The following is a 20,199-nucleotide window of genomic DNA, read 5'->3' as shown; positions in this document are numbered from 1 at the left end:
GTTATTGCGGCCACAAGCCCAGCCATCCGCTCGCTGCGGGCCCCAGCTCTGTGGTTTGTCAGGGCCAGCACCCAGGAAAGCTGCTGCAAGAGGAGGCCGAGCTGCCAGCACTCCCCTGGGACAGGCAGAGCAGGGCGACGTCTCCTCTGCTCAGCAAGGATTGCGGCGTGGCCTCGAAGGATGAACCTCAGCCCTGCCAGAGATGCCGTGGTTTTGGCTGCCTCCTCAATTCAGATCACAACAGGGCTCACTGGCCTCGAGCTGGGAGCTGTTTTGCTGCCTGGCTCCTTCAGAAATCAAGGAGAGGTGGCAACTGGCTTGAAAAGTGCCTGCTTCTTGCGGACACTTCCACTGCAGAGAGCCCCCTGTGAAGGACGGAGCAGTGGGAGGCCAGCCACTGATCCCAGGGGCATGGAGCAAAGTGCCAGGGCCAGCAGCAAAACCAGCCTAATTCACCGGGCCACGTCTCTTAAATTAATTTTCATTTCGAACCTAATTAACCAATCAGCAGCTCTACCCTCAGACAATGATGTGGTGAGGGATGTGGTGAGGGATGAGGGCTCCTCACCTACCGATACGGGTGGCTCTGTGCTCTGTGTGCGGAGCTCAGCCCCGAGCAGGGAGCTGTAACTGGAGTTTCTGTGCTAAATCGAGGGTGTGCAGGCCATTTTGGCAAGTTTAACTCGAAAGCAAAAGCAAACCCCTTCTAGAAAACAGAGCTGATGTTTGAAAAGCTGCTCTGAGCTCAGGAGAGGAAGGTGGTAGGGGTCAGGCGTTGTAAGTGGCAGCTGAATTGCACCGAGTGCCCCAAATCGAAGGCTTGAGGACAAACGATGTCCCCACCCTCTGGAGCTGCCAGAAACCGTGCTTAGGTGTGACAGCCCCGTGCTGCTGTGCGGTCCCGTGGAGGCTTCAGCTCCGAGATGTCCTGGGCTCTGTGTCCTCTGCTCCAAGCTCTCCTGGGACGCCCACGAGCCAGCAGGAAGGGGACACGCGGGCAGGGAGCAAACACCTTCCAGCTGCCCCCCGCCTGCAGAAAGCACTGCCCGCACCAGGCAGGAAAGGGAGGGGGGAGAGGAATGCCTTCCCCAAGCCTCCAACATTTTCCATCTTTCCTGACTATTAACTGATAAATGTGACTCGCTTTTGCTGTTTCAACTGAGAAATCAGATGGCAACCAGCAAGCAAGCGCCGCTCCTGATAAAAAAAAAAAAGATGTTGTGGCTTTAAGGCTCCGTCAAGTGATTGGAAGGAAAACGCAGAGCGATGCCATTTGGTCCTCCGACAATCACAGCCCTCCCGCCCTGCTTTGCTGCCTCAGACCCCATCATTACCCCGAGCCAACGTTCCCACTTGTGCTGCAATCTCGGTGCAGTTCCTGGGCAGCTCCCGGCCGCAGCGGGGTTCCCGTGTCGGGAGCAGCGAGGGAACTGCTGGAACCGGCGGCTGGCAGAGCACTGCAGGTGGGCAAAGCCACGAACACGCAGGGGATGCTCGTGTCAGAGGAGGCTGAGCAGCCTGGGGACCTCTGAGCAAACATCACCAGCTCAGTCCTTCTCCCCTCTCCCTGGCCTACAGCTCATTTTAATACTGAAGTTGAGTTAATTGCACGGAGGAAAACAGCCTAAGTGAGACAAATCTCAATACCAAAGGCACCCCTCCAGCTGGCTCCCCACCCCAGGCCCCCGGTAGGCTGACAGCCCCACGACTGGCTTCAGCCCCTTCGCTCTCCTGCCCAAAGCCTGCCCAAAAACGAGGAGCCCTTCCAGCAGCCAGCCCGAGACAGCAGCAGAGGAGCTGCTGCCTTTTCCCAGCGAGCCTGAGAAAGCCAGAGGTGGCATTTGTTCTCTGCAGCCTGCCTTTGCCTTCCCCCCCCGGTGGAGAAGCAGGCTCCCGAGGTTCCTGTCCACGTTTTTGGCTTTTGACGGGTGCAGGAGCTCAGGGAGGAACCAAACCTGGCAGAGCCCAGCCCAGCGCCCCGCAGAGCCTCAGGGCACGGCCCCAGCAGCATCTCCTGAAGCCTGAATTGAGGTGGGACTGCCTGGAGAACAGCACAGACACCCTGGCCTGACACAAAACAAACGTCTCACCCTGCTAAAAAATAATAATAATAATAGCCCAACCTTATTTTTTTCCCCCCTCCTTTCATCGTCTCAGCTACCTTTCTTCTACAGCATCTCCCCTCAGCAGGATTTAACCATGCAGAGAGTAAAACTCATCAATCCTCCAGGTTTAACCTTGTCTCTGTTTCAATTCACCAGGGTAAGTGTGGATTTTAATACTTTCAGCCCCCTTAAGGCTATGCATAATGAACTTGGATTTTGGTTAAAAACATAAAATTCCTCTCCTCCACCCACATGTATCCAGCATCAGACTTGAGCCACTGAGTTGAAACAACCCAGCCCACCACCAGGAGCTGCCTTCAGACGGAGGAAAGGTGACTTTAGCACCGAGGGGCAGGGGTACGAACGGTGTGCCGAGGAGTAACCTGTGCGGAGTAATTAACAGCACTTACACCTCAGGTAGGGAGCGTGCAGGAGGCAGGTCGATACCGGGGTCTTCCTTGAATTAAAATTTAACTTACCCTTTATTGCAACCTACAAAAGCAAGTAATGAGCACTAACATTTTTATTTCTTTTAAACTGTCATTTAGGCTGTAGAGGGGATAATTACCTATTTCCACTGTAGTAAGGTTTTATCACCCTTAGTGAGGCATTTTCTAATTTAATATTTTTACTATATTATCATAAAACCTGTTTCTGGAAAAAATGATCACGAACCACACAGCCATTTGCCATAAAACATGTGTGTGTAAGTACCTTGGCTTATTATTTATGCATTTCTCCCGAGCTCGCTCCCAAGGCAGCGGCCAGCAGAGCTCAACGCCGGGCACCCACCGCTCCGGGTTTGCACTTTCTTTCCATGTGGCAGCAGGGCTGAGACAAAAGGGGGTGTGAGGGGGCTTCCCCTCTGCCCCTGGTGCCCCCAGGCAGTCAGGACCCCGGCTCTTGGCTGCAGTTTGGCCTCGTGGAGCAGCCAGGACGGGATGCTCCGTGCCGCTCACCGCCCCCAGCCACGTGGCATGGACCCAGCGAGGGCATTTCCCCCGCTAGCCCCAAGCTAGGAGCCCGACCACCTTCCCCTTCACGATTTAACACTTTTACAGCTCTCGGGGGGTCTCTGCAACCCCCCCGGCTGTGGGCAGCCCCCAGCACGTGCAGACACTGCAGACAGCGGGGTGCCAGGGCAGCAGGGCCGATGGTGAGGCTCCCCACCTTGTGCCTTGCTCCCGCCAGCGGTGCTGTTTCCATAACTAAATAAAAGCCCAACTCCTTCACGGTGCTAATTCAGCAGCGGACTTTATCACCCTCCAAATCCCACAGACCTACTTACTGCCGGGGTTTTGTAGGCAAAAGCCTTGCGACGGAGAGCAGGTAAACACACACAGAGGGCAGGACTGCCCTGAGTGAATATTAAGAGCAAAAGCACATTTTATAAATATATAAATCATTAAAATACCGATCGCAGAAACTGTTAGCAGTTCCCCAGGAAACTCCTTTGCACTAGGCCACCAAACATACAAAGGGGAAAGCGAACACACACCCTCACACGGGAGAGAGCAGCGAACGCGGTGCTGTTTGGTATAATTACATTCTCCTTATTTCTTTTTTTTTTAAAAACACAGTCCTGTAGATTCGTAGAAGAGCAAAATAAAGGGGGAATATTCAGTTTCTGGTGTTGTTTTTTTTTTTTTCAGAGTGCTATTAATACAGCAATGCTGCGTGAGTCACTGCTGCTCTGCCGTTATAAAAATACCCTCCAACAAATCTCCGTGCCTTTTCCCATGTACCTTTTCTTTCCTCTCTTCTTCCAGGACAGAAAAAAAAAAAAAAAAAAGAAGATAATTTAGACTATGCCCCAAGCAGTACTGAAATAACTACAACTACCCCATTCCTGGTGACATCCTCCGCTGGGAACAATGCATTTCTAATTCACAAAAACCGGTGGAAGATGCAGCACGAACACCCATGAAGAAAAGCAGATGAAAACCACGCAGCTCCTGATGAAAACAGGCTGGCTGCGGAGCAGATGGCTCGCCGCTTTCTTGGGAAACTTTCTGCCTGCATCCTAAGAGATCTTTTGTCCAGCAGTGTGAAATTCAGATTACGAGGTGCCTAGCGAGCAGAGCAGGTACCTGGGGAGATAAAACAAGCTGGCGTCCTTCAGTTCTCTGTTCCTACTCCAACGCATTACCCAACACCAGCGTGTGGGGTTGGGGGGGGTTTGCTCTGCACTCGTACCCCCCAGGTGCATTTCGCACCCCGGGATTTCCGCAGGGACAAACCCACGCCACGGCTGGTGATGGGGAGCAGAACAAGCAGTGGCGAGCAGGCAAGCAGCATTAAAACCCCATGGCACCAGCAGCGAGGGGTGCTGTGGGGCAGGGGGGGCAGCTCTTGGGGCCGGCAGCCCCACGAGATGGCAGTCTCTCCTCTCCCTCGCTTCCCCGCCGCGGTGCCGAGCGCGGCGCACACGACTCCGGCCATAAATCCCGCGGCCAGACGGCTCTCATCACCGTGCCCGGCGCTTGAAGGAGATTCAGAAAGGTTCTGCCGCAATTCCCTCTCGCTCCGGCGGGTCAGGATTGGGTCCTTCGAGTCCGTGCGAATGCTTTTAAGCCCCACGGCTTTAAATTATGAGAGGCGACGTGTGACCTCTGGCTCGTCTCAGGAGACCAGGCGCAAGATTTATAAGTATTTCAGGACGCCGGTTCCTGCCCTAAACAAAGGGACTCTGCACGTTGTGTGAGGCTGGAGGTGGCGATGGGGTGGGGAGCGGGCTGCCTCCCTGCAGACCCGGGGTTCAAACCTGCCCTCTCCATCACCGGTCCCCAACGTTTTGTCCTTACGCCAGCACAGCCCCCTGCCTCTTCTCCAGCCTTACAGGTGACAGAATCAGCAGAGGGACCTCTCGCACCCTTTTTGGCCCCACCAGCGCCCACGTTTTCCCAGGAGCTGTTCCAGCACCGAGATCAAAGACGCAGAAGCGGCTGGAGAAGGAGCTAAAACGCAGGGAGCTTCACAAACCTCCAGCATGCTCCGCTGGCGTGCTCTCTAGCAGCTTTAATTTCCCCCTGAAATTCATAAAACGTTGCCTTCTCGGGCTCTGTTTGAAGACGGGTATTTGAGCGGAGCAGCCGCTGTCATGCTGCCTGTGCAGCGCCCCGTGCAGGCACCCGCACGGAGGGGCCCATTCTTTGTGTACCTTAACATCCCATATTCCTAGGATGATTTCCCTCTTTCACAGCTTGACTGTTTTATAACAGATTTGATGCAGGAGAAGACAAATTGTCTCACAAAGGAAGGACGACAAATCATCGTGCAGCTCTTAACAGGTTATTTTTTTTCCCTTTAAAAAGGAAATTTCCATAGCGGAGGCGTCTGTCTTCTTACCAGGGATGTCAAACACCCAGCGCCGGGACACGATGATTTCAGCCCATTGGCACTAGCCGGGGTCACGTATTGCACCTCGCTGCTGCCAGCTAAGGACACACAAAGCTCCCTGCTCACACACCAAGCCCTGCACAACCTCAATCTGAAGCCCCGCGGACGCCTTAAAGCATCAACGGGGGTCAACTGCTGAGGGTGAGGCACAGGCTGGGGGTAAAACCCCACCAAACAGAGCAAAACACAAAGGGCAGAAGGACACCGAAGTCACAGTGCCTTGGGCCCAGGGGCCACGCCGGGTGGGTTTCATGTCACAGGACAGCTCGTGCTGTGTGCCGCGTGCTTTTCAGATCCCAGCTCAGCTCAGCTGAGGCTCCCGGCTCCCAGGCTCGATGCTTGATGTCACAAGGCGGTGTGGGCCACGCTGTGGGACACGTCTCCTCCCCAGGGTGCACATCTCTTCACTGGGGGACCCTGGAGGGGCTCTGCCGGAGCAGGGGGCTCCTCCCAAAGCCACGCAGCCCTCCCAGCCCCATCCCAAAACTCCAGGTATCTCTGAAACGTCAGCACTGCATGCTCAAGAGACTGCCCCGGGTGTGAGAGCTACCCAATTTGTTTCACAAAGCAGAGCCAACACAAAGCCGGACAAACTTTTGTCCAGGCCGTGTCTATAAAAACCCAGAAGGGTTTTTCTCACACTGCCAGGCACCTGACGTTTGTGCCGCATGACACAGAAGCAGGAAGAAGAGCTTTGCTTTCTGTGAGGGATTGGTGGCACGGTGGTGATCAGGACTGGATTGACAATCCCAGAGCCCAGATTCCTCCCCTAATCCAGTCTCATAGTGCTTTAATACCCAAAGTACAAAGTGAGCTAAGTGAAAGGCTGCTATCTCACCAACTTTTTCATTTTTTTAAAGTTTTTATATTAAACTCTTATGTCATATAAGTAAATTAATCTTTTAATACCAGGATTTCCTACCACGCACCCCCCTCCGCTTGCTGCAAGACCCACAGCGACAGAGCAACCGCACGAAGTGCAGGAGTCAGGCTGCTGATGGGGAAAACACAGCGTCCGGGCTGAATCTGAGGGAAATGCTCTAATCCAAACCCCGCTGGCAGAGGGATAAGCTGTGTCTTAACCCAGCACCCCAGCAGGCACTGGTGTGCTGTGCAACCAGAGCCAGGCTGTAAGGAGTGGGCTGGGGGCTCCGCTGCCAAGCACGAGGTGGGGCCAACACACGCAGCCCCTGAGCCTGTGGCTCCTAAAAACCAGGGATGTGTCGACCAGGTTAACTCCCAGCACAGGCAGGCAGGTTGTCTGCCCAAAACAAGGCCCCGTGCCTCAGACTGCGTGGTTTGGCACAGTCCCATCATCGCCAGCTTCTTCCCGGTCATTTGGGAACAAGCTGCTGCGTTATCCCCCACCTTCAGGCAGGTAAAAACCCCTGCCCTGAATTTCAGCCTGCACTGGAGCACGTCTCTTTTGTCCTGCCTGACTTTACTGCAGAGAAGCCTTCTCCTGCCTCCCGTCCCTGCTCCGGGTGCCATCTTTAATGATGATGTATGGGCGTCCTTCTCCTCGGCGGTGCTGTGGGGAGGGGGTCACACATGCGACACCGCCAGCATGTGTATCAACAGCAAATTATAAACCGTGTCAATCCCAGTTAATGCAAAGCTGTAATCCTCTTTAACAAGAGATCAAATCAGTGCCATGAGTTATGTTCATTCTGTAATCTGATAAGAAATAGACTGAGACTCTAATAAAAGAGTAATGAGAGCCCTTAATGATGCTGTTAAAAGGTAGCGCCAGTTAAAATATTGCTGTTGTTCCAGCTGATTAGATCACTGGTGCATATTTGCACAATCTTGTTTTACCTGTCAGAATAACCTCAGTCGTCGTGGGAGATAAAGGTGCTTGGGCCAAACATCTGCTCCTTAAGGAACATCTCTCCTGCCAGTTACCCGTCCTCCAGAGGTGACACAGTGATGTTCCTCAAACTTGGCAGGAACTTGATACCAGACCTTTTCTGAAGTGTCTGTGTTTAGTCTCTGTGCCACACACATGTACAGTGCGAAGAGCTGAAGAGCTGTATGTCAAAGCTGACAGCGAGATATGTAACAAAACCAAAATCTGCACAGACATCTCCCCAGGAACACAGACTTTACCTGACCTTGCCACGACTAGGTGGTTTACAGGACCCACACCTGCAGATACGGCACCTCTGCACACAGTGAAAATACACACACGTGTTTATGGACAGGCGCACCTTTAGTGGGAACCTCCAGGCTCAGCTGGTCATTTTCTTGTGCCTCATTTCAGTATGAAACAGAGAAGGCAGGCATCTTCCCAGCTCTGTTGAACACGCTGGTACCAAAGGATGATTCATTAAAGTTTACGCTGTGCTAGATCCTGGAGCGGTGGGATCACTGCAATGAGGATGGGCAAAGCATCCTGCAAGGGACGTCCAAGAAATGGCACCCCCATGATGCCACCCTCAAGCCCAGGCAAATCACAGCTTGAGACAGATCAATCCTGATCTAATCCTGGGAAATTCCTGCCTGAGTCTGCTACTCCCCTCTGAACACCTCAGCACACTCACATCAAGCTCTCGCCTTCAGCTTCCTTGTCACAGGGCCGGCCCATTTACATAGCGATGACCTTGGACCGATTAGAAAAACCTTGGCCCAAGAGTCCTATAAATGTATTTAAGTCTATAAACATATACCCCAAGACAACCATAAAAATCACTTTCCAGTGTATGTTTTAAAATACTACCAAAGAGGGGTTAAAACAGAGGAGGGCTCGAGGCCACCCGTGTCCCACACATTACAGCATAATATATGTGAGCACAAGGTTAAACAGCCATGCCCATGCGTAGGGTGCAGGAAAAACTGGCAAGTGGAAGATTAATTGCCTGCACGAATGCTATTACTCCAACTAGCAGCAAGAATAAGAAAGAACGTGGCAGTGATGTTGACAAAGGCAGTATTGTATCTGCGTGTTTCTTCTCTCAAATTTCGGCCGTAAAACAATTCTGGAGGGACCGTCCATCCCTTTCCCCACGCAGAGCTCAGACTCCTTCTCCTCACATGCATTTGCTCTTTATTTCAGCAGCCAGCAGCAGTGGCAGGTGATAAACTTGACGTGACAGATCCCCACAAGCCCTGGGCATCCCACAGCCACGCTACCAAATCACAGGAGCCTTCGAGTGAGTGCCAGCAGCCCCTGGCACTGTTTTAGGGGCTCTTTGCACAGCCAGAGCATTTAAGATGGCTTAAACGTACAGAAGAATCAGGCTCTGGATTTATTCCTAGGTTGCATTGGCTATTAAAATATACCAGAAGTGACCGGGCATTACAGTGCGACGTGCCTTCAAAGCACTTAGAACAAACAAAGCCAGGGAACAGTCACAGAGAACTCCGTCTGCTCCTGCTGAAGGGCTTGCCCAGCTCATCCCGGGGAGTGAGGTCTTGGCACAGGCACAGGAAAGCCAGAACTTCCCCACCAGCCAGCCTCCAGCCTCTGCCCACCCACATCTGCCCATCCATATTTATTTCCTGGCATTTTCCACGCAGCTAGCTGACACCGTGGTCACCGGCAGAACTTGAGGAGGAATATTCAGGCAGCTCTGTCTCCACAACCCTTTGTTATATACAGCTCACTGACACTTTAAAATGTCTCGCACTACAATACCGAGCACCCTGTTGTTCAGATGTGTATTTACTTTGGGGTCATGCCTTTTAAGTGCCTGAGCAGGAAAAAAATGGCTCGGAGCATGATCACATCACTGTGAAGTGTATACTTGCATTTTCAATACAGTAATTCACACTTGCAAACAATAAAATTACCTTCTTCTGTCACAAAGGAAAGCTGTTATCATTACTGCTTCCCTCTCATGCGTACAGGCTTGGTCTCTTGTTTTTAATTCACCCGCAGTTTAACGCAGGCGTGGAATTCTTCTCGTCTTGTCCAGGATGGCTGTGTGCTGCTGGAGAGGTATGACAGCCCGTGGCAAGCGCAGGGACATTTTAAGCAGGGATGTGAAATGATCCCTAGGGGGTGGCCACGGTTTAAAAAATAAATAAAAAAGTCACAGACAGCAGCAGATGTCTTCATCTTGGGAGAGCTGAACCAGAGCACTGGGAGAGTTCTGATTTTCAGACACCGGCCACTCCGATACTTTCAGTGTGTTTTATGGTTGGATGCAAACACAAAAGGTGTGAGACCAGGGAGGAAAGGAAGGAAGCTGGGCTAAATAACTCCCAGGTTCGCAGAGCAGAAAGCAGGAATGCCCACCTCTGCTGTCCCAACGAAGAAGGCCTGCTGCAAAGAGGAAGCAAGAATCTGTTCCTAGTGAACAGGACAGGAAATAATAGGCCCACCTGCCAGCTAAATGAAATTTAGCTGTGGAGAAACTGCTTAAGAAAAACTGTAAGAAGACCTGCAACAGTCTGCAATGCGTATTCGTTGTGTTGCAGGTAACTAGCAGTGATTTTGGTGAACGCTGAGGAAAAGTGAGGCTGCTATTTGTGTGTGTCTCATCTGAAACAAAAGCTTTGCTCTGCTTGTTAAAAAAGGAAATAACAATGCTATTACCAACCCACTGCTTTTTACACCTCCTCAAGAGCAGACCTCAAAGCCTGCCCGATTCTTTCCACCGCAGAGAAGGGGAATCAGCCAGGGAAGCACACGGACTGCTCAAGGTCATCCACGAAGCCATCTGCTGAACTCGGACCTGAGCCTGCCCAGCCTGAGCCCCGCAGCGCCCCATCCATCCGCAGGGTTTGCTCGCAAGCCTCATCTGGGCAGAGCGGGACGCAGCTGCCCGCGCGATGCAAGCCTCAGGCACGCTCGCTGGTGTGTGAACGCATCAGCCGACAGCTCCACGCTGGATGGCTGAGCCAACGTCGAGAGCTAAGCGACCGAAATGCCATTAACTGGAAGCATGGCGGGCCTCCAACGCCACTAATAAACCTCATGTAAGGAGCAAGTTCCCGCAGTCAGACAATAAGCAGCAGCAGCTGCTGCCACGCTGCTGCCACCGAAGAATCTGTAACGCATGCAAGCGGTGTAATAACCCACTCGGAGTGGAGAACGCCCCCAGGAGACATTTTCAGTAAACCAAATGTCAAACGCTATGTCCCTACCACGATGATAGCTATGCAGACGCAGCGTAACACCGAGAGCATCCTATTAGCTCTAACAGCTTCGGAGGGTCAGCCGGGCTCCTTGCAGCTTGTGGTGGACTCAAGGTGCCTGCTGAGAAGGGAGGGGAGCGAGGGTTATGACGGCGGCAGCCAGATGAAGGGTAGCTGAGGCCCAAGCAGGCTATTGGCAAAATGAGTCGGCTGTCCCAGCTGCTTTGATGCACTTCATGCTTGCGCTGACTTGCTGGAGAATTTTGGCTTCCAGAAGGCATTTTCTGTGCAACTTTTGGAACGCAAGTGAGTGCAGTGGACTGCGAAGGAGGAGGCAATGTCACCTCTGGGGCCAGCAAGCATGATAACCCGTGGATTATTAGGGTCTCATTATTATTTTTCACCTCCCTCTCCCTCTCACACAGACCTTGCAAGCTGAGTTTCCCTTATTCTGGGGATAGAGCAGGGGGCTGTATGCCTGCCTAGCCTGTAGGACACTGCAATATGTATTATATGCAAAAACTGGCCACTCTAACCTTATTTGATCTCCTCAAAGTATAAAAAATAATCAGTCAACTGGACAGGACAGAGAAATACGAGAGGCATGCGCACTACTAATGGATATGGTATGAAGGGGTTCTTCCTGCACACACACGTGCCACTTGCTAATTACCCTCAGACAAAAAGCTGTGGGGAACGAGCAGCACATCCAGAACAACGCCTACAGGATGGTACAGCTCTGTTAGGAGTGCGTGTCCACCCCACCCCGTGTTTTATTTGGCACTACCCAAAACACAGAGCCTGGTTCCATACAGGTACAGGTTCCTTGCCAGCTGGGACACACAAAGAGCAGCTAGCTCAGGCCCTGCACAGTAGAAACAAAAATGCACTTGATTATTTGCCAAATCGGCAAAAGTGTTCGCATCTAACCTCAAAAGGTCAAAGTCACTTCTGCCCCTCTCTTCCTACCCAGGGGGTGGAAGATCTGATCTCCTGACATGGCTGGAGGAGTAGCTCCCACTTTGCCTATCCAACACATTTATTGTTGTGGTGAGAGGATCTAGACCGTATTCAGTACTCAGAGCAGTTTTCTCATTTGAAAAAAAAAAAAAAGGGAAAAAAAGAAAAAAACATGAGAAAGATGCATGATGAAACAGCCCGAGTCTTATTATGCACGCAAAATGTCTTAGTGCCAGCTTTCTGAAGAGCTTTCATCCAGAAGTCTGTGCAATATCCCAAAAGGCAGCAGTCTGAGAACAGCAGGTATTTGGTTTCCATTTCCCAAACAGACAAATGACATCTCTCTCTCACAAAGCACAAACATGTTCCACAACCCAGGGGAAAGATGTTTCTCAAGCCTTCTACATCCATTCATTGGAAAAATTATACCACCTCCTTCCCACAAAAAGCCCAGCATTTCCAGACTTAGTTAAAAAATGTACTACGTAAGAAATACAGCTGTAGAACAGCTGCCTAGCAACTGTGTACAAAAATTAACTTGTATCTTCTTTTATAATTAGCAAGTTAAAACATTATAGTCTTCTAATAAAATCTGTCAGTCTTTAAATAGAAATACACACAAGCAGCATTTAGGTCGTGGCTGAATCTTGACTGAACTATTCCAGTTGTTACCTGAAGTAAGAAAATGCATGCTGAGCAGAGTTTAAATCAGTTGTCATTTCTGCTGAAAGACAAATTCTTTATAAGTTTTGATTACACCTGGAGATACTAGGTAACTTGGCTCACTATTTCTAGAATAACTATAAAACTAGAAGACTTCAAAAATCGGAGCAATTTTAAAGCAGAAGTAAAAACGCAGGTACCGAGATTTATGAAAATTTCTTGTTTGGTGTCACAGTAATTACAGAGTGAAAGCTCAGCCAGACTGCCTGGACAGATGTGACCAAGACATCCAGGCTATGATGCCAGTGACAAATGGTTAACTGATAAGAAGAAATGGAGAGGGCGACAGGCTGAAGAACAGGTCAATATCACGCTGTCATGAAGCCATTTGAGAAACATAATTAATCTATTACTCACCTGGCATCATCATTCATTGTGCAGTGGTCAATAGGTGCCATGAAGCTCACCAGCTTGCTGTGGACATGATACCTGGATAGTGCAGGAAATGAGAGGCAGCACATTAGTAACTATTAATGAAAGGAAAATGTTGCTGCTTGAATAGAAATACACCAGTCCCTGAAAGGGAAACTGCTGGCTTTCCTGGTGGCTGATACCTGATGAGTTACTAGTCATAGCATGAAATTCCCTTCCCTTTCCTCCTCCTCCTTTCTTATAACATGGAGAGAAGAATAATCAGATGATACGATGAACTGAATAGCTGACTAACAAGCAAATCCTTTTTTTTAACACAGCTAGAAAGAGAGCATGTAGCTTCCCTTAATTGTGTGCAGTACCTAATCAGATTCCCAAACTGACAACCCTGAAAGGTCAGAGAAACAGGAACTAACTCTTGTTTTCGGCCTGCCTTTCAGCTGGCATCTCAATCACCTTCAGGAATCTGTGCCCAAAGAGTGCACTGCAGGCAGCAGCAGTGTCAGAGCATCAGACCTTCTCAAGCATCCATCTGCTATCACTTTTTCCTTGCTCTGTGGTAGCTAGGGCCCTAAAGGATCTCAAAATCCCACTCTGCTAGCCATACCCATAGCTGGAAAGTGCCATCCCAAATAACTTAGAAGTACAGCATGTAAAATGAGGCAGAGAAGATGGGAAAAAGACCTGCACAGAGAAGAGGCACGTCCAAGGTAATAAAGTGCTGCATCTGTCCCCGCTTCTGATCCACCAAAATATTTCTGCACGCTGTGATGCACCTACAGATATGGGGTTGCCCTCCTGCCTTCCACCCTGAGCTCGGAACCTGCAGTGGCTTTTCATGACCTTACAGCCCAGGATCTGACATACACAATTTCACAGCGTACTGAAAAACTGTGAATGTGAAGGTGCCTTTAAACGCGAGTGTGTAAGGGCAGGAGATTCCAAACCAGTAGCTTTGATGTGCACTACCATGCTGCCCACCCAAGTCTGAAATGTTTTATCCAAGTTGCTGCTATTTTTAGAGCTTGACAAATAGCAGGCAAAAGGATTCACAAGCATTTGCCCAGAATCACCTTTTCTCTCTGTCACCTCTGCACTCCCTTTTGTTTGCTTATGCAGGAACATTCCCTTGAGGGGATTTTTAGCTCACAAGAATATTTCAGAATGGCTCTTCAGGCGCAGCACACACTCACCCTTACACAAGGGCTTCTCTACACAATCAAGTCTTTGTCACTCGTAATGGAAGGAACTGCCCTGGTCTAACGCTGTAATGATCAAATCAGGGAACAGACACGGCACCGCGTGGCTAGCACTGCACCAAGCAGCAGGTCAACAGGCTGAGCTATGGAATAGTTCACTTGCATTAAAAACTGATGGATTCGTACAGATCAAAGCTTACACGGAGATGGACTGCTAAGTAGTAAGGGGACTTGGCAATTCTGATAAATCCTCTGATGCAAGTTGTTTGTCCAGAACTAATTACCGTCATGCTTTTAAAATCAGGACCTTCAAAATCCCAGTCTAGCAGATATCGAGTATTTAACTTCGTTCACAGAAAGCTGCCCCCTGTTGCAGCACAGGCAGCACTGACGAGAACAGCAGGAACGCACACATTGCTCCTCCACATCCGCCTCAAGACAAGGCCTGTCCTAGCAAGGGCTAGCAGAGGCCTGGGCACCTGGTTTCTTAAGCTCAACTCTGCAGTTTTTGGAAGGGCTCACTGCTCCTCTTCATGCCTCAGCTTCTCCATCTGTGCAGGGAACAGGGCCTCATGTCAAGCACAAGGTCGACTGCTTCTGAAAGCACTTGGAGATCCTCAGCCCCTGTAAGGAACTAGCACATTTCACCCAAATACGCTGTCACACTGAAGGTGTGCTAAAGGATTGCTAAAAAGAATGAATTATTGAGACAGGTAAAATTAACATTTGATACTTTGCTCTCCTGGATGTCAAAGTTCTCCACGAAAACAAACCTAAGCACTGCTAATTTTAGGGGAAAAAAAGAACAGGGGACAGGCAAGTTGCTTGGGGTGACACACGATCTTTCAGTAGAAGAACCAACTATTTAAAAACACCAGTTTGGGCTCTTTTGGACGATTCTGAAAAGATCCCGGAGCTTAACTGCATGTTAATCCTAAAACCACACAATGGCACATTTTTTTCTTTTATTGATATTTTTTCCTGAGGGGTCAGTGCAACTTTTATTTAGCGAAGAAAAAAAAGGGCACCTAAGATCTAAGAGGCAATTGACTTGGCAAGATAGCTGATCTCTCAGGAATGCTGAAGCGCACAGATTGCACACAATGAGAGACTTCCCCATTATTCCTAGAGGTTTATGAGTCTGACTCAGTTGTGTGATGTTGTCAGTAGTTTTGACTGAATCATGAATATATCCAATTATGTGTGATGCTGACAGAAAAGAATATTGATAGTCAATAATTATAGGCTTTTCAGGCCAACAAAGTAGCTCTTCCCTCTTTTAATAAATTATCTTATGACATCTATCTTAAAAATTGCTATGCCAGGCCTGACCCAGACTGACTCCACTGACTTTCTATCAGATGCCATCTAAACTCACGATTTATAGTTTACTCACAAAAGGATGGTTAATGTTGCGGATTTTTTCAGGAAGCGGTGCAGCTTTTCAGCATGCCTCCCTGCCACAAACACCTCCCCCACTACAAATCATGCAGTCATGCTAAACTCAGGGAGGCTAATAGATCTGCTCTGCAAAGGGGGAAAAAAACCCACAACTATCTTCTCCAGACTGCTTCCTTTTGCACCTTACAGCGTGGACAGTTCTTCCACTGGAAAGACAGTCGGAGAGATCAACCCAAATTAGTAGCCCGGGAATCAGAATGTGAAATGCTGTGATGCTAAAGAAAGCTCTGATGTGTCTTAAAAACAGAGATTAGACACCAAATTGCAAATGACAATCCGTGGGAAAGAGGTATGTGCCTCACTTGGGCATTTCTACAAATCTTCCCCTGAAGCTGCCCTCTGTACTTCAGTCAGCCACACGTGTATTGCCCAGTTGGTGCTTACTGGCTTTCACCAGAAATCGTGACCCCAAATCACTCAGGGGCATTTGCACACCAGTCTCCAGTGCCCGCTGAGACCACGGAACACTCTTGCTAAGACTGATCTGGGCAGCACTCAGAGGTTGCACCCAAGCGTCTCCTTATTCTAGGCTCCAGGAACATTAAGATTCCACAGTGGATGCCCCAGAGCGAGGCAGCTTGCCCTGAAGGGGACAAATAAGCCTGCCAATGCACCCTGGAGCCAAACCAAGGCAGTCCCATTTGATCTGGCAAAAGCACAACTTTTGGTTGCTTGCAGAAGCTGTCACCCACCGGATTTTCCTTCCTTTACTGGCTTTTCTGTCCACTTTCTTCTTTATTTTGCTTCGTAACTTCTGGATGGCCAGCCATTGCCTGAGGGATGCAAAATGACAGTTACAGCATTTTTAGAACCACAAGGCAAATAAGGGGTCTGAACCCCGTTCCAGCCCTTTTGCCTACGGCATATACAGAAGTGAAGGAGATCAGAACCTCAGGAAAAGAAATATGAAACTTCAAATGCCTGTGCTACCGCTTCACTCCAAGAACACAGATTTTAAACAAGAAGCATTTCTCCTCGTGCCAGCCACAAAAGGACTCACAGGCCAGACCTGATGATCCCAATGAGATGAGCACTGTTTGGTGAGAATTCTTCATCTGCAGGGAAATCCATGGAGACCATATGGCTGGCTCCATTTTTTATTCTTTCTTGATTACTGATTTTTTTTTAAGAATCTTTAGGATTTAAAAGAAAATCTTTACCAAATATAAATGTTAAAATCTGTGAAAATTACCTTTAAAAGTACTTTTTGGTTTTGGCATTGATTCTTAGAAAGATTTCTATTTTGCACATAGAAAGCCCAGAACAGTACAGATCGTCTGACACACTCTGAACTGATTCTTTAAGTGAGCCAGGCTATGCTACCTTCATGAACAGAAGTGCTACAGTGCAGTAGATGCTCTGAATTTATTTCTTCCCTCAGTTCTGCAAAGCATATAAAAAATTACAAGCATTCTCCCCACCATCTCTGCATATTAAACCTGGCAAATCTAGCAAGAAGTCCTCTATAATGCTCCATCTATGACTAAGCAGAACTACAGAAGAAAGGCAAACCCCACTTCCAGAACGCGCTGTCTGATCCCCAGCAGGATTTAGAAGGGAAGGCTCAAGTCCTCAAACAGAATCTCATCAAGTCCAAGAAGTTTTCAGCAGGGAAAAACTTCTACAAGTTATAAATATTTTTTTACGAAAACGAGCATCATCTTACCTAATTTATACAATGAAAACTTGACATCAGGGAAAAAAATCTAGCAAAATCCAATTACTGCAATCTTAATATAATCTTAATTACTGTAATCTATTTTATTGTAAAGTCAGATAAATGTACAATGTAATCACCACTTAAATGTAATTTTGTCTATATCATGTTAAATTATAGTGAATAGCTTTCCATAATATTCCAGACATACACAAAATATATTTGACATGTTGCACTAAAATTTGGATAGTATTTTACGCGGACAAAAGTTATTTTACTTACACAAAATTTCCTAATGAATTTTCTTCCCCTCCCCATACTCACACCCCCTTAACTCCTTTCTCAGCGGAGAGCCCTATTCCAGCATCTCCAACCTCCCTGTGCTTTTACATTACTTTCAGTGTTAGCCTAGGGCTATTTAAACGTAGACTGTTTACTAAGCACTATTTGAAATGTTCCCTGTTTTCTGAGCATAGAATTAAGCCGAAGAATACAAACTTCCTTGCACGGAATTATATTTTACTTCTGGCATGCAGGCAACATTCCCTGACACTGTTCTAATCACACGGTGTCTTTTCTTACAGCAGAATGCCCAACTTCAGCAGAGGATCATTGCTTCATCTAGTTCCCTCTTGTCAAGCAGGACAGGACAAGACACTCCTCTACGCATGCTCTGTGCTATATATGTACGAACCACTGTGACAGAGGTATCCAAGGTCTGCTACCAGCCTTTTATGGTGCAAAGTACCTTTAGGGGCAATGCACTGTACTAAACCCAGGAGCTTTCTCCAGTCATTCACAATTTTGCCCTCTACAGCGGGCAGGACTGGAAGCTCAGTCAGAGAAGTAGTTCTGCTCTCCTGGACTGTGCTGCAGCACTGGGGAGAAGGCAGTGATGCTGCAGACAGCTGCTCACTCACCTGCCCATCGCTACTTGATCGTTGGGGTCCAGCGAACTGGTTTTACGCTCTATAAGTTCTCGAAGAAGCTACAAGAAAGACAAAAATTCCATTTAAAAGCACAATAAAGACAAGTTAACGCAAACAGGTTCACATGTTTCTCGGAAAACTTAAGAAATCAGCTGCCAAGTTCCCAAGAGAATCCGCATGCCTCATTTCTTGAAACTGTCTAGAAGATGGCATGCCAAGAACTAAAGCCTTTCAACATTCCCTCTCCACAAAAGAGTTTTCCAAGGGCTAAAGCAGTTATTATCCAAAACAGTCCCTGCACTGCACGCAACTGGAGCATAACACTGGAGGAAAACAGAAGAGTTTCTGTATAAAGCTCATTTCAGATGGATCTAGGGCTAGGAGAGTCTTCCTATCACCACATTATCGTTTATTTAGGTGGCGTTTAGCATCAGATCATTCATCTGAAGAGAATCTAAAAGGTTCTGCCAAGCCAGAGGGGCACAATTTAGGAGCAAGATGGCTAAGCACAAGAAGCCCCATGTTGCAAAGCACACTGATGTCCTAAAGGTCATCGAGCAAGGGCAAAGGACGGGAATACTTCCACGGGCTGCTGTGTACCCGACTCTTCTGACGACAAGTGTGGCACTGGCGGATCTGCAGGAAGAGCTCTGCCCCACGAGCCTCCCCAAAACAGACGCCAAGCAGTGCTAGGCAGTAATGCTGACTACGAGGAACAGCACAGAAATATGATTTTTACAACCAGAGCAGGAATGCTCAAGCAGGTTTTTCTATTTCTTTTCATGTCCTGAGGGTTAGGTTTTGTTCTTTGTGCTTCCTGCAGCCGAAGACCCTCGTGAACAGCCTGTCTGGCTACTTGACCAGGGCTGTGTGTTTATCACCACTCCCTGGAGGTTGACCACGCTGTGCCATGGGTATCACACGTTACTGCAGGGAACAGCAACAAACCCTCCAAAACTGAGGGGCACAGACTTCTTTCTGGATACCCTGACAAGTGAAGTTACTGCCTCGGCTCAGACCTGGAAACGAGGGAGTCCAGTCAACTCTACAAACATGTTGGCCAAGAAAGGATGAACAAAGCTTTTCTTCTACCCTGTATTTTTGCTCAAGGAGGAGAGCTGGTGTGCAACCAGGGCACAGCAACGTGAGGCTGGGGGAGCAGCCGGCTCCAGGCTGTTGCCTTCACGTGGCCGAAGCACACACAGCCAAGGCAAGAGGGCAAGGAAGAAGCCAGCAGCAGCCAGCAGCAGGGGATGTGGAGGAGACACCCGCTCAGTGAGAGCAGCATTTCTGAGCAGAGCTCACCTCGGGGCAGCCTTCAGGTGGCCTCCAGGGCACCGCTGGGTGGGCACAGCTGGTCCCAGGGCTGCCCCAGGCACTGCACGGCCAGAGGAGCTCGCACACTGCTCTGGCTGCTGTACACTGCTGGACTGAGGGGGAAAGGCCAAAAAAATGGCCATTTAAAGGCAAACTGTGATTGTTTTATGACCTTTTTTTGTTTTTAAATGGAAGACAATCAAGCAACAGAGTAAATGTTTATTCCTGTCCACATCTTCCCCTGCCTTCAAGGCATACATTGTATTAAAAAAAAAGAACAATTCAAGCACAATTAAAATCCTGCCACTACTTTTTTTCCCCCTCTATTTGCCTATTTTTGGAGATTATTACTACAGAAATTACATTTAAGAATTCCAGGAACAGAGGCCTCTGGTTTATTATCACTAGAAAACAGCAAGCTATTTCTCTGCCCTGTTTATCTGATTGATTCCCAACATCTTTCTGGCACACAATCTATCAGTTTATCTCTCCCACTTCATCACAGTCACTTCTGGCAGCTAAATACAAGATCCAAATCCAGTGTTACACAGACATACGACACAGTAAACCTATGTAACACTGCTACTCTGTAAACAGCTGCCCTTAAGGCTAAGCAGAAATGGGATCTTGGTTTCTAGTCAATATGCTGTCAAAAGCAAGGTGGGAGGGAGGGTTTTAACAGCAGCCAGCAATGGTGCTGCTACATTTTAGTGTTTCTTCCTGTACCAGCAGTAAGATGTGTTTACTGGTGTGTCCTGGTGGCCCACCAAGTCACGGGCTGGTGGCACCCAGCTCTTCCAGCTCTGCCCACAGCTCTGCGAGGTGCTGGGCTGAGTGCTGCTGGGCAGGGCAACAGCACGGGCACGTTACTCACTGGGGGCACATCCCCTGAGCTCAGAGCATCCTCTCCCCAGAGCTAGCAGGGGAGAGCTTTGTGCAGCAGCAGGAGGCGAAGCCCTGCACACCGTTGTCTCCTCGGCACCAAGCAGGCCAGC

The 20,199-nt window shown here is 48.9% G+C and overlaps 1 protein-coding gene across 2 annotated transcripts in view; it reads right to left on the bottom strand.

The window, feature by feature from the left end:
- Positions 1-20,199, bottom strand: part of AATF (apoptosis antagonizing transcription factor) — a 48,909-nt gene that overhangs the window by 1,890 nt on the left and 26,820 nt on the right. The window contains exons 9-12 of one of the 2 annotated variants that reach the window (XM_084493574.1): positions 17,879-17,946; positions 15,994-16,074; positions 12,627-12,698; positions 11,731-12,218 (exon numbers count right to left, since the gene is read on the bottom strand). In XM_084493574.1, coding sequence (XP_084349700.1) covers positions 12,215-12,218; positions 12,627-12,698; positions 15,994-16,074; positions 17,879-17,946 — 225 coding nt within the window. In that variant the 3' untranslated portion in view covers positions 11,731-12,214. Of the gene's footprint in view, positions 1-11,730; positions 12,219-12,626; positions 12,699-15,993; positions 16,075-17,878; positions 17,947-20,199 lie in introns of those variants that run through there. The other variant, XM_084493573.1, reaches the window with a different exon arrangement.

Source organism: Aythya ferina (assembly GCF_964211825.1).
Source record: "Aythya ferina genome assembly, chromosome: 19".
NCBI lineage: Eukaryota > Metazoa > Chordata > Aves > Anseriformes > Anatidae > Aythya > Aythya ferina.
The sequence above is the reverse complement of the archived record's forward strand: the minus strand, read 5'-3'. Positions and strand labels throughout refer to the sequence as shown.